The sequence below is a fragment of the Prionailurus viverrinus genome, chromosome C2 (assembly GCF_022837055.1).
Source record: "Prionailurus viverrinus isolate Anna chromosome C2, UM_Priviv_1.0, whole genome shotgun sequence".
Classification (NCBI taxonomy): Eukaryota; Metazoa; Chordata; class Mammalia; order Carnivora; family Felidae; genus Prionailurus; species Prionailurus viverrinus.
This window is the reverse complement of record NC_062569.1, coordinates 33,827,730-33,841,059: the sequence shown is the minus strand read 5'-3', so window position 1 is coordinate 33,841,059 and position 13,330 is coordinate 33,827,730. Positions and strand designations below refer to the sequence as shown.

Genomic DNA, 13,330 nt, shown 5'->3' with positions numbered 1-13,330 from the left:
TCTTTCTAAGAGCTAGTTCATGTATGCAATATCTGTACTGATGAAGCCATATTATGAAAAAGATGAAGCACAATGCAATTTACTTAACATAACTGGTCCCTGCTGCCTACAAGACATAGTTTTTAAAATTCTTCAATTTCTTTGCCCCAAGGATAGCAGCAAATAATGATGACAAAAGCAGCTCTTCCTCCTCTGTGCTTGTACATAGGATTATGTAAAAATAATTACAAGGAAGCAATTAGTGACGGAACCAACTAGAGACAGAGCTTTCATTTGTTTCTTATCAAGTCTCTCTTGATCAACCTGGGCTACTGAGGCAACATCCACAGGGTGGGAAGCAAATAAGTCACTAAGTTTTTAAGCTCCAAAAGACAGGTCTCAGAAGTTTTGGAGTAACCTGTTTGAGAGCGGCAACAATTTAGTTCCAATTCGTTTTACTAGTTCTTTTTCGCTCCTTAATAAATCAGGGAGAGAATTTCGAAGATATAATTAGGATTAGCTTATAAGACAAATGCTTTAATAATCCCTTTTTCTGTCTCCCCCTCCCCCAAAGTATGTAAATGTATTTAATATTGAGACTAGTACAGCTGACCCGTGAACACTGGATTTGAACTGTGCGGATCCACTTCTATGTGGATTTTTTCAATACACACAGCACAGTACCATAAATGTATTTTCTCTTCATGATTTTCCTAATAACATTTTATTTGTTCTAGCTTACTTTATTATAAGAATACAGTATATAATACATACAAAACACAAAATATTGTAAGAAAACAGTATATAGTACATATAACACAAAATACTCAACTGCTTATCAGAAAGTCTTCCAGTCAATAGTAGGCTATTAGCAAAGTTTTAGGAAGTCAAAGGGTATATGCCGATTTCTGACTGAGCAGGGTTTGGCACCTCTGACCCTTGCACTGTCCAAGGGTCAACTGTATATTCAAATTTGTAAGTCTTAAGTCTATAAACTAAACAACACGAAAGTAAAAGGTTTTTATAGTTAATGGCTATACAGAGATCATCAAATCAATTATTTTCAAAGATTCACATTACTAATCAGTAGAAAAATTAACATTTTATTTTGGGCTAATTATCACTGGGTTTATAAATGCTATTACGTTTCCTAAAGTCTAGTTGTATCTCAGAACACTTAAATTTGGTCCTTTAATTACAGTGGCAAATGCTAATTATTATTAGCATATCAGCTAAAAGAAAGCTGAGTTAAGGTGATTTTCTCTGATAACATCTTCAGTTCTGTCAGTGGCATGAAGATGCTGAGTGTAAGTTCTTCCAGCAAAAGAACCAGTGATTTAATGGTATTCTTTCATCCACGATTTCAGCTAAAAAAGCAATGAGAAGTTTTAGATGAGCAAGCCTAAAAGGACTTAGAAGTTTCTGATGAGTCATTCTAAAAGCTATTGGAGGGGCGCCTGGGTAGCTCAGTTGGTTAAGCATCTGATTTTGGCTCAGGTCACGATCTCACAGTTCATGAGTTCGAGCCTGGCAGGGCAGAGCCTGCTTGGGATTCTTGCTCTCTCCTCTTTCTCTGCCCCTCTCCTACTTGCACTTTCTCTCCCTTTCTCTCTCATAAAATTAACGAGCATACTTAAAAAAAATAAATAAAAGCTATTCAGGTAACTTCTGGAATGGGATTATTCAAACTTCTCACGATGTAACAGTAATTTGACATGTAGTAGTTACACCCACAGGTCCAACTTTCAGTGCCCCTTTGGGATTACTGTGGTTATAACTAGTAGATGCTGTGCTCTCAAGCACTCATCGCAGAAAGATTTTTAACAAGGCACAGGAGTTCTGGAGTATCCTTCTTTACCTATCTTCTCGGGCTAGCTAGAAGACTTCATTTCACTGTTGGAAAATTCTACACCTTGTTGAGTTCAGCTCCTTTTTAGCAAATGAATTGCAACAAAATTGTCATTTTTCTCAAAGGCTATCTTTGCTCACCTCAAGAGATTAAAGGAGTGTTTGATATCCCTGGTCCTACGAGTTAGCTTACACACTGTCAAATCAATCTGAAAAGTAAACTTCAAAGACTTTTGATAAAATTCTTAAATTCTAAATGTCTTAAATAGAACTGAATAAGCTGTGAAAGTCAGCTAAGATTTGGGGATGGGAAGTGGTTAAACAAACAATAATGATACTTTTTGTGGAACCAAGTGATTTAATTTTCATTTCTTTGGGAAACTGATCTAAAATAGCATAGATCCGTGATCTTCCTGTCCTGAAAAACTTATAGAATCATCAGGCAACAAAAAATTATTTGTTTAGAAATTAGCAAATGTGTAGAAATTATGAAAGTTCTCAAATAGATAATCACCCATGGCTATCAAGAGTACACTCAGTATATAAACTAGTAAGCAAAATAAGTAGCACTTTATGACACTGTTAAGTTTAGGTTCAGGCCCTTTTAGGAACAGAAATTTCTCTCAACAATTAGCACAGAAGAATCTCCCACTTCTCCGCATAGGAAGGACATCACTTAAAACAATTTCCAACAATGAGAGTATGGGGAAATAGTCATGATCACATACTACTGGTAGGAGTATAAAATGGTACAACCTCAAAACAAGACAGTAAATATATGGTAAAATTACAAATGCACACACTTTGACTCAGCAATTCCGGTTCTTATAAAATGCTTTACACAAGTTATTTTTGCAGTATTGTTTTGTGATAATGTAAGACTGGAAACAAGGCAAATGTCCAACAATAGATAACTGGTTAAACAAATTACTGTATATACTATATAGTGTATACAATATAATTATTGTATATAGTATTGTATATAGTATTTTACTATATTGGACATACTATATACAATACTATATATATATATCTACACAGTATATATGTATATATATATATACACACACACACAGTGTATATATATATACACAGTATACTGTGTGTATATATATATTGTACACTATATATATACACACACTATATATACATACATATATGTACATATATACACACTATATACATACATACATATACACACATATATATACACACAGTATATATACATACATATATATACAGTATATATATACTATATATATATACTATATATATAGTATATATATATACACACAGTATATATGTAGTGTGTATATATATGTATATATATATATAGTATTGTATACAGTGTATATTGTATATAGTAAAATACTACACTACCGTTGGAAAAAAAAAATGAGGGAGCTCCTTATGTACTGACATGGGGTAAGTTTTAAGTTATGAAAAATGCAAGGTGCAGAACAGTATGTATGCAATGCTACCATCTGTGTCCCAAAAGGGAAAGAAGAGATATATACATAGGTCTGCTTCTATATGTATGTTATCTCTGGGAGGATACACAAGGATGGCACGTCTTCTGAGACCATTTAAGATTTTACACTACAGAGAACATTTATTCTGGTTCTTACTTTACAGCAGTGTGAGAAGATCTGACAGATGTACTCCTGGGTGTAGCGGGACCTGCTGAGCAGCGCCATGAGATGTGGGATCACCGTGGCATCCTGCAGTCAAAGGAAAAGAGAGCACGGTAACAAGCAACTTAGGCATTGTGAATACACCTAACCAATTATTTCCATGAACAGGTACATATGCAAACTTCTCAGCTTAATCAGTCAATCAAGTCTCTTTAAGGAACACAGCAAAACAAAAACAACACAGTCCCCAAAACCGTTCAGGTAAAGGACAAGGAGAGGGGCTTCAATATTCATCCTCAACAACAAAATACAAGAATGGGAAATTCTCAATTTCTCTCCAATAAACAGCCTACATCCCCACAATAAAACAAAATCATTCAAAAGACTTGACAGAAATCTGTTCTGAAACCAAAAAGTGAATAAGATATACAATAATAAATAGCCTATAAGGAGGAAATATATAAAAATAACAAGCAACAGTTTTGATCTCTGAGATGTTGCAGTCAGTATCAGTAACTAGCAAGAATCAGTATCAGTAACTAGTAAGAATTATGATGACTGTAGTTAGCTAATTTCAATATTCACAAGACAATTGATAAAATACCAACTTCTCACTTAGAGCATGTTCTCTGCCTACTGCTGACACTTAGCAAGATACATGATGGAGCAGTGGAAGAGAGGAGAATCTGCCCAAACTATTGCAGGGCTCTCCAAGAATCTCTTTTTTCTTAGGGTGCAAAGGCAATTAAAAGTTGAAAGGTATTTAGACTGAACCACAGATGGAAAAAGAGACTTAGCTCAAGCCTCCTAGTCAATGCTGTCATGAGTCCTGGAGCTATATATCCCAAACATGAATGTGCATGCAAAATCCCAGGGGATATTCAGTATGTGCAGATTCTGATTCTGTAGGTTTGGAGTAGCATCTAAGCTCTCAGATGCAGCTGATGCTGCTGGTCCATAGACCACACTTTGACAAAAGACAACAGAGGGCAAAGAAGGCAACTTAAGAGTACCATGCTGGGGGACACCTGGGTGGCTCAGTAGGTTAAGTGCCCAACTTTGGCTCAGGTCATGATCTCATGGTTCACGGGTTTCAGCCCCTCATCGGGCTCTGTGCTGACAGCTCAGAGCCTGAAGCCTACTTCAGATTCTGTGTTTCCCTCTCTCTCTGTCCCTCCCCCACTAGCACTCTCTCAAAAATGAGTAAAAACATTAAAAAAAAACCTTTTTTTTTTTTAAAAGAGTATGTTGGCATGTTGGGATGAACAAGATTTGGGGTTTCCCTTAGAAAGAAAAAGAATGCCCAAGATATATAACAGCTAAGTAGGAAAATAGAAGGCTGCTGATTTCCTATAAGTAGAATCTTTCCCTTGGCTTGTTAGTATAATCCTCTATATTATCATAAGCAGTTTAAAAACAAAATGAAAAATTTAGAAAACTTCAAAGAAAATCACAGAAAGAAAAGGAAGAGAGAAGATGAGAATGTCAAGCACATGTCTGTTTTTATGGGGGTGGGGGTGGGGGCAATGGTTACATTGATAGAAGACAGGGAAACAAGTAGCAGCTAAGAAAACAGGCAATTGAAAGGATGATACAAAAGCTTCTCTTAAGCTCCTGAAACTACTTCCACCTCCTTTCTTTCCTCCATTGCTCGCTCATCCCGCAGTTTTCCTGTTACACCTGCCTCCTTTCTGCCAATTGTCTCACAGATCTGCAATTTATAGTTGATTAAACAAAGCAAAGAACAGTTGCATAATTTGCCCAAAGGCACCCATCTGACAAAAAGGATTTCAAACTAGACATCCTGTCCTCTTCTAAGTGGACTGCCTTGTTTTTCAGTCTACTGCCCAAGTTGCTATGCCTGCTAGCTCTATACAATCCAAATCACAGACACCAATAAATTAAACTAAAACACTGTCATTATCCTATGCAACACTTTTCACAGACTCACATTGTCTCTGAGGCATAAAACTGAGATGTTTCATAATTTAGACATTCTCACTGTGAAAGCCACTTAATGTCCCTGAGCCTAATTGTTCTTATGTAAAAGTTAAGTTGGTATAAACCAGTTTTCCAAATTATGTACTATGATCCATTAGTGGGTCATAAAATCATTTTGGAAAATGAGGAGGAAGGAGTTAAAACTGCTGGCCAGGATCAATTCCTCACTGTTACCGGGAATGTAGAGAAACTTATAGGGTAAAGAAGACAAGTGATTGGTTTAATCTCTTTGTAAACATCAAAATAGGACCTTCAGGGAAACTGACATTTACTAGAAGGAGAGCTCTTCTCTGTATAAAGCTTTGTGGAGGATGTCCCCAATTTAGGACAACTTAAAGCATAAATCATTAGTTCTCAAAGAGTGGTCCATGGACCAGCAGCCTCTGAGCTACCTGGAAACTTGTTAGAAAAGCAAATTCTCAGGCCCTACCCCAGACTCACTGAATCAGAAAGTCGGGCAGTAGGTTCCAGCAATCTGTGCTTAATAAACCCACCAGGTAATCATGGTCTATGCTTGAGTCTAAGAACTGTTGTACTGAGCAGTATCGATTTATGAAGAATAGCTCCCTGAAGAATACTGCACAAATTCCTGATGTGTAAAATTGAGATGTTGCATAATTTAGAGCTTCCCTGCTGTGTGAAGTGACCCACAAACCTCACTTACAGACCTTATGCATCATTATGGGCCAAAGGAGCATGTGTCCAATGTGGGGAGGATGGACTATAGAGACTCATGACATTCCATCCTCCCCCTGCTTGCTATGCCTATGCCTCGATTGCTTGTATTTTTGAAATATTCGTAAAATGTGATTCTAGATAAGAACAGGAATGTGTCCTATCTGACACTGATTCTTTGTGTTGGCTCAGAGAAACACAACCAGTATATTTTTAAGAACAAGAAAGGTTAGAATAGAAACCAGAGGGCATCACATTTATAGAATTGTTTTGTGAAGACTGTCACAGGAATATTCTTTCTGTCTTCACCTCCCCCCCCACCCGCCATCCTGCATCCCCTTTCTCTCCCTCTCCCTGTCTGTCTGTCTCTGTCTCTGTCTCTGTCTCTGTCTCTCTCTCTCTCTCTCTCACACACACACACACACACACACAGTGTGGCAATGGAAAATGCATTTCTTATCATGGACTACAGGTCAGAGAGTTTGAAAAATATTGGCCTGGATAATGTTCATTAAGAAGTCTCATGTAGGGGCGCCTGGGTGGCGCAGTCGGTTAAACGTCCGACTTCAGCCAGGTCACGATCTCGCGGTCCGTGAGTTCGAGCCCTGCGTCAGGCTCTGGGCTGATGGCTCAGAGCCTGGAGCCTGTTTCTGATTCTGTGTCTCCCTCTCTCTCTGCCCCTCCCCTGTCATGCTCTGTCTCTCTCTGTCCCAAAAATAAATAAACGTTGAAAAAAAAGAAGTCTCATGTAATCGATAAATAAACGCCCCCTAATAATCCCTGAGGTTTTTGAAATCTATTGAATGACTCTAAAGATCTCCAGATTCTCTCACACATGTTCTGATTCTAGCCTGGCAAACAAGCCTCCTATAGGCTGGTTCTGGGTCACCTCTCCAGTTGAAACTAACACTGATGACTTTCCTACATTAGACTACTCTGCCCACCGCCCTGCATATTCTTACACAGATCTTTCCTAGAATGGCCTCTTTCCTCTCCACTTCTCTAAATCTTACCCATTATTCAAGATCCAGGTCAAATTCTCTGTAAAGCTGACTCTGCTGGATTTAACCTAGAGTAAGTACATTAAATATATTGTCTTTAATTTGGTATTAAGAGATCAAAATGGGTTTTTTAAACAGCTTATAAATTCCTCAAGGTCTGATACTATCTTCCACTTCTTTAAAAGATCTAGAACATCTGATATCTGCCTATTAGCAAACACTGATATACTTGAGATTTTCCTATAACATAGTTATGATGACTTTTGAGATGCTGAGTAAAGCAGAAGTAGGTTGTTAGTGAAAGCTAACTGATGATTCAAACACTTCTACAACTCACTGTATACAGTAGCTCCTCTGGAGTGACGGGACTGGTGAAGATGGTGCGCAGGCACCGGAGGCAAGCTTCAATGAACTTCAGGTCTGGAGACAGTAGTCCTGTCAATAGAAAAGAGATGTGAGATTCCTCCTTTCGATCCGTATTTTAAACACTGCAAATTGATTCTAATTTTTACTTGTACAAAAATGACTTCCTTACATACCTTGCAGTAAGGCAGGGATAATATGGCAATCTAGAAGAGACTTGACGTTGTTTTCAGTACCCATAGCAAGACTCCCCAATACCACTGCACATTCAGTTTTCAGCTCTGTGCTTGAGGTTTCTTGCTGAAGCAAGTACAATAATCTAAAAAGAAGGAATTTGATAAACAGAGGAGACTAAAAAAAATTAAACACAAGTAAATTAGCTAAAAGTAATGTAACAGAAAAATGCTACCAATACATCCCACATACTAAAAGTATGGTTGGTGAGCTTATAGAAGGCTAGGAAATGGTCATTTGTTTATATCAATTACTAACTTAATAAAGGAATATTTGGGTAAAAAAAATCAAGAAGAGAGTTTATTCATTTTGAGCCAAAGAACTATTACATACAATCTTAGAATTTATCAGGACTATTATTCTGAAATTTGTCCACAAGTAGACACAGCAGCACCACAGTCCATGTTATCTTCCACTCCAGGATATGAAGACTCTGGACAGTCAAAGCCAAGTGCTGTCAGATCTTAAATTCAGACTAGAAAGGGACCTGGACTATCCAGAGGTATAGTTCAGAGATCACAGAGGTTTAGCCTACAAGAAATAATCAGACTCCTTGTGCAACTCTTCAAGCAAGGAAAACTCTTCTTTCCCCAGTTCTCCCATTTGGGGAACCAGGAGATCCTCTCATTTCTACCCCAGCCTTGCCTGTCAAGCAAATATTCCCTAAACTCTAATCATCCACCACTTACGACCATCTCCTTTATGTTCTACAGTAAAACACACACATTCCGTAAAGTATATTTACATACACTGAACACTAATCCCCTAAGAAAGGCTTCTGAGAGTTTTATGGTTACCACAGTATATATTTGAGGTCAGTTATGATAAAAACAATAAAGCTATCAATCCTGCATCAAAAGACAGATATGAAGAAAAGAAAAAAAACAAAGTATTCAAAATTCTGAATAAAAAACTTATAGCAACTGTACATAAAACTTAGTTCTGAGTACCAAAGGAAAAGAGAAAGTTATACAGTTATCACTGTCTGCCAAAAAGAAGCGTATTTAGTTCATCAGAAAAAAGATCAAACTTTCTAAGTTAAAAAACAGCAAATTCTAAAAATTAGAAATTAAAAAAAAAAGCAGGATTAAAAATCAAGCAGGAATTTTTGTCAATTTATTTTAAAAAGGTTTTGAGAATCCTAAGAAATTATTATCGGGGCGCCTGGGTGGCGCAGTCGGTTAAGCGGCCGACTTCAGCCAGGTCACGATCTTGCGGTCCGTGAGTTCGAGCCCCGCGTCAGGCTCTGGGCTGATGGCTCAGAGCCTGGAGCCTGTTTCCGATGCTGTGTCTCCCTCTCTCTCTGCCCCTCCCCCATTCATGCTCTGTCTCTCTCTGTCCCAAAAATAAATAAAAACATTGAAAAAAAAATTTAAAAAAAAAAAAAAAAAAAAAAGAAATTATTATCCAATCATATAAAACTGCCAAAGCTCTGAGGAGATAGAGAAGAATCAGGCTGGTATATATTGTCTATCTACCCAACACATCTTTATTATAGGGTCAATGATCTTCCTGAATTTCCAAAAAGTACTAATATATTTGCTTCATATTCCATTCTCTGGTATTTAAAAATTTCTAAAGATATGCTTCATATATTTCAAAGCATTTATTTTAAAAATTAAGAGGCTTTTAAAACAAGATAGACAACATAGAAAAAAGATGGGTCTTACAGAGGAGAATGAGAAACACATCAGAAACTTAGTATGAATAGCAGAAAAGGGGCTGATAGCAAACATACCTTGGAACAGCTCCTAAAACAATGAGATTGGCTTTCTGCTTGTTGTTTCCAATTACAGCATTTTTCATGTCTCTGAATTCAGGGGAAGAGAAAAGGGCAAGGGATGTTGAGACCTCACAGAAACATCAATGATCAATTCTTTGCACTTTATCTTTACTATCCAACATCTTGGATTGACAAGTATAAATATCAGTGACAAAGTGAAACCCCGATCCTTTTTCACCTGGAGTACCAAAGGAAAGAACAGAGATAGGTACTGAGTGAACCTGAGGGCTGTAATACAGGAGAGTAGGGGAGTGGGGGAAGTGGGAGATACCCTGAGCACTCATAAAAGACTTCCAATACAAAGAATGTTGAGTTCTTCAGAAAAGGCCCACACATTATATCTAACGTTGCTTCAGGGATCATGATTTTGTTCCTTTCTTTCCTATTTTTCTGACTTCTTTGGGCTGATTGTTTCTTATGGTTCCATTTTATCTCCTTTTATTGTCTTATTAGCTGTGCTTGAGTTTTGTTTTGTTGCTTTTTAGTGGTTGTCTTACAATTTACAGTATGTATGTTTTAACTTATCACAGTCAGTCTTCAAGGAATATTATCTTATTTCGTTTGTGTTCTAAGAGCCTTGCAGGCATATACTTCCATTTTTCCATCCATTCTTTGTGCTATTACTGTCATACGTATTTTTTTAATTGGTTAGAAATAACAATATATTGTTACTATTTTTTTAGTTAAGCAGCCTATTACCTTTCAAAGAGATTAAAAAATAAGAAAAAAAAACCTTTTATTTCCCACATATTCACCCATATTTTTTACTGTAGCTACACTCAGATCTTTACTTCCTCAGGAGTAAAACTCTATTCCACAAGAACAGTATCTCTATGAATGACCAATTGGTTCACAAACACTGGTCCCAAATGACAGGTTGAGAAAAAATAAACAGCTCCAAGTAAACAGAGTACTACTAATAAGATGATTAATAAAAAATACCCTCATCAGTCAGTAGTGCTATCTTAATATAAAACACTAGAATGCTAAGTGATTCTACACAGCAGTGGTTCTCAAAGTGGGGAAGAGAGGATTAAAGCCCCATAGGGGCATTTTGGAAGTTAATTGAGGGTGTCTGGAAATTTCTGGCCACAGTTTTACAATTAGAAAGTGTTTTTTGTATACTTTTAAAGAAAATGGAATTTTTCAGTATTGCATTTGTCCTGTAAATAAAAAGAAGATTATACTTTTTATTATAAGTTATTTCATTTTGGGAAATCAGACCACCAGCACAGTGTCCACTCACAGTACTAGAGTTATCAATACCATACATCAGTCCACATTTTCAGCTCTTGCACTCACACTGCTGAAGTTTTCTAATGTATTCATGACTAAATGTTTACATATGGAAACATAAATTATCTTAATATTTTTTTCACTTATACTATAAGCAGGGAAGGCATTATATTATTTTTGGCGTTATATATGTGAGGAGTTTTATTATTACTAATTTAATTTCAGGGTAGCACAGGCGTCATTAACAAATATTTACGGGGGGGGGGGGATCACGTCTGACAGTGTTAAGACAATCAGTATAGAGCCTCAAAGTTCTTAGCTCACCAATTTCTTTCATATCCCCAATAAGTTCCTCTACGTTGCCACACAGTGTCTCTTTTGACTCTTTCTAGGCAACAGAGCTCTAACATATACAGAAATGTTTTGTCAACTTTGAAACTTAGAATCCTAAAAAATTCTATAATTGGTAAACCATGATTTTGTAGAAAAACAGTGGAAAACGGAGAAAAAGCTACTTTCAAAAACCAACAAATGTTACAGTCAGCATGTGTTTCCAATACCAACCAAAATCATCGGCATTAAAAACCCTGTTAATAATTATAATGCCTTTTCTCCTTAATTACCTTCTTCAATTATGGCAGAAAAATACTGCTATGATGCAGTGATGTGCTGAAAGCGGATTCTTGCCACCAGTTTTCGAATGGCATTTTCCCAAGTTTGGAGCCAACCACTGTTGGCCTAGTCTTCCTCCCAGTAGCTCAGTGCCTGAAGGTAGGTCTATTTTTTTTCAGGGCCTTATCTGTTTCTCTCTATAAACCATCATTCAGATCTTCTACATGGTTCACAGGGGAAAAGTAAGAGTATTTTTTCATTTATGGGGACTAAGCTGAATGAAGCTTACTAGGGTTTTAACCAAGTTCTGATAGACAATTATAAAATCATGGGATATCAAAGCCTCACAGAACAAAGCATAGGCTTCTACCTCCTTATGGAGATTTACTTCTCAATCATCAACTTATAGACCCTAACTTAGCAGTTCACCACTTACTTTCGTCTTCTTGCCTTCTCTTAATGTGTTCTGTCTATACTAATGTAGCACATCCATTTGTCCAGCAGATATCTATTGAGAGCCTATTTTTTGCCAGGTACCATTCTCTATTCTGGAATTCCCAACAGGAACATTTCCCCAGATTTCTCTCCACTCTTCCTAAACTAAGCAGAAATGAGGTGTACTTACATTACCTTATAAATGTGTTCCAAGTAACTGAAACCTCACAAAAGTAAATGTTTTTATAGACAAAAGCAAACAAAACCCCCTCCAAAACCAATTTTCCAGTTCTCTTAATAGTTCACAAAAAAGACATGAAGGAGGTAGCTGGTAGTTACAGAGTAAATGCAGACTGAAGAGAATACAATTATTAAAATGGACCAAGGTCTAAAGAAAATAATTCTTGCTGTGGCTTTCGTAAGTAAAATATATCTATGGTACATAATGAAGAGACCTTAACACCCAGCAAATAAATTCTCATCAGGTGTTAACTATAAAGGGATACTAGAAGATCATTTCTATGAAACAGTTACAACCAAAAGAAATAATCATTAGCATATGTACTTATCTGTAGCAGATCTAAATATGGTGTAAGATTAAATCTCAGAGCCAGCCAGAGTGTAGCTATTTTCTCTCTCTTCTCCTTATCCCCTCCCTCACACCTTCCTGTGGCTAACTTTACTCATCTTTCAGGTCTGATCATAGATATTCATGTCACTTCTTCCAGGAAGCTTGCCCTGACAACTCCCAGGTCTGGGTTAGGTGTCCCTGCTAGCTACCCTCTATCATAGCACATTCATTATTTTGTTAGGATAGAGGTCTATTTCCTCTTGGGAGGCAAGAAAGCCAGTATGACCTGTAAATATCAGAGAGGTTACTATCAATGGATCACAAAATGCACCATAGAGAAATCCAGATTTCTGTAAAATGTAAACTCACAACTATCATCCAAGATGGGGGCACAAAAAAATTATGCAAAACTTATATACTGCCTTGAAGTTTACAAAGGCAGTTTACAAAGGCATATCTATTATTTTATTTAATCTTCATCACAATCTTGAGCAATATTAACCCCATTTTACTGATGAGGAAGCTAAGAATCAGGTTTGGGGCTTTTCTCAGAGCTCCACATTAAATGATAGAGCCAGTCTCAATCCATGTCTTTTATGTCAAGTGTTTTTTCCATTACCTCCAGCATATCAGGCAATCAGAACAAACTGATCAAAAAGAAGTCAGCTAATGTATTTCCTTTTTCCTCCCGTGTTTCAATTTTACATTTTATACAAGATAAAAGCATTTCTCATTTTAAAGATATCCTTTTCCCAGTAGATCAAAGGAATATAGCTCATATATACCAACTTTTTAAAAAATGTTTATTTTTGAGAGAGAAAGAGAGAGTGTGTGCATGCCCAAGTAGTGGAGGAACACAGAGAGAGGGAGATAGAGAATCCCAAGCAAGCTCTGTGCTGATAGCACAGAGGGGGCTCGAACTCATGAACTGTGAGATCATGACCTGAGCTGAAATCAA

The 13,330-nt window shown here is 36.9% G+C and overlaps 1 protein-coding gene across 1 annotated transcript in view; it reads right to left on the bottom strand.

Moving 5' to 3' along the window:
* Window positions 1–13,330, bottom strand: part of ARMC8 (armadillo repeat containing 8) — a 109,370-nt gene that overhangs the window by 59,798 nt on the left and 36,242 nt on the right. Inside the window, exons 3-6 of the mRNA XM_047874920.1 lie at window positions 9,474–9,545; window positions 7,678–7,820; window positions 7,476–7,573; window positions 3,456–3,548 (exon numbers count right to left, since the gene is read on the bottom strand). Coding sequence (XP_047730876.1) covers window positions 3,456–3,548; window positions 7,476–7,573; window positions 7,678–7,820; window positions 9,474–9,545 — 406 coding nt within the window. The remainder of the gene's footprint in view (window positions 1–3,455; window positions 3,549–7,475; window positions 7,574–7,677; window positions 7,821–9,473; window positions 9,546–13,330) is intronic.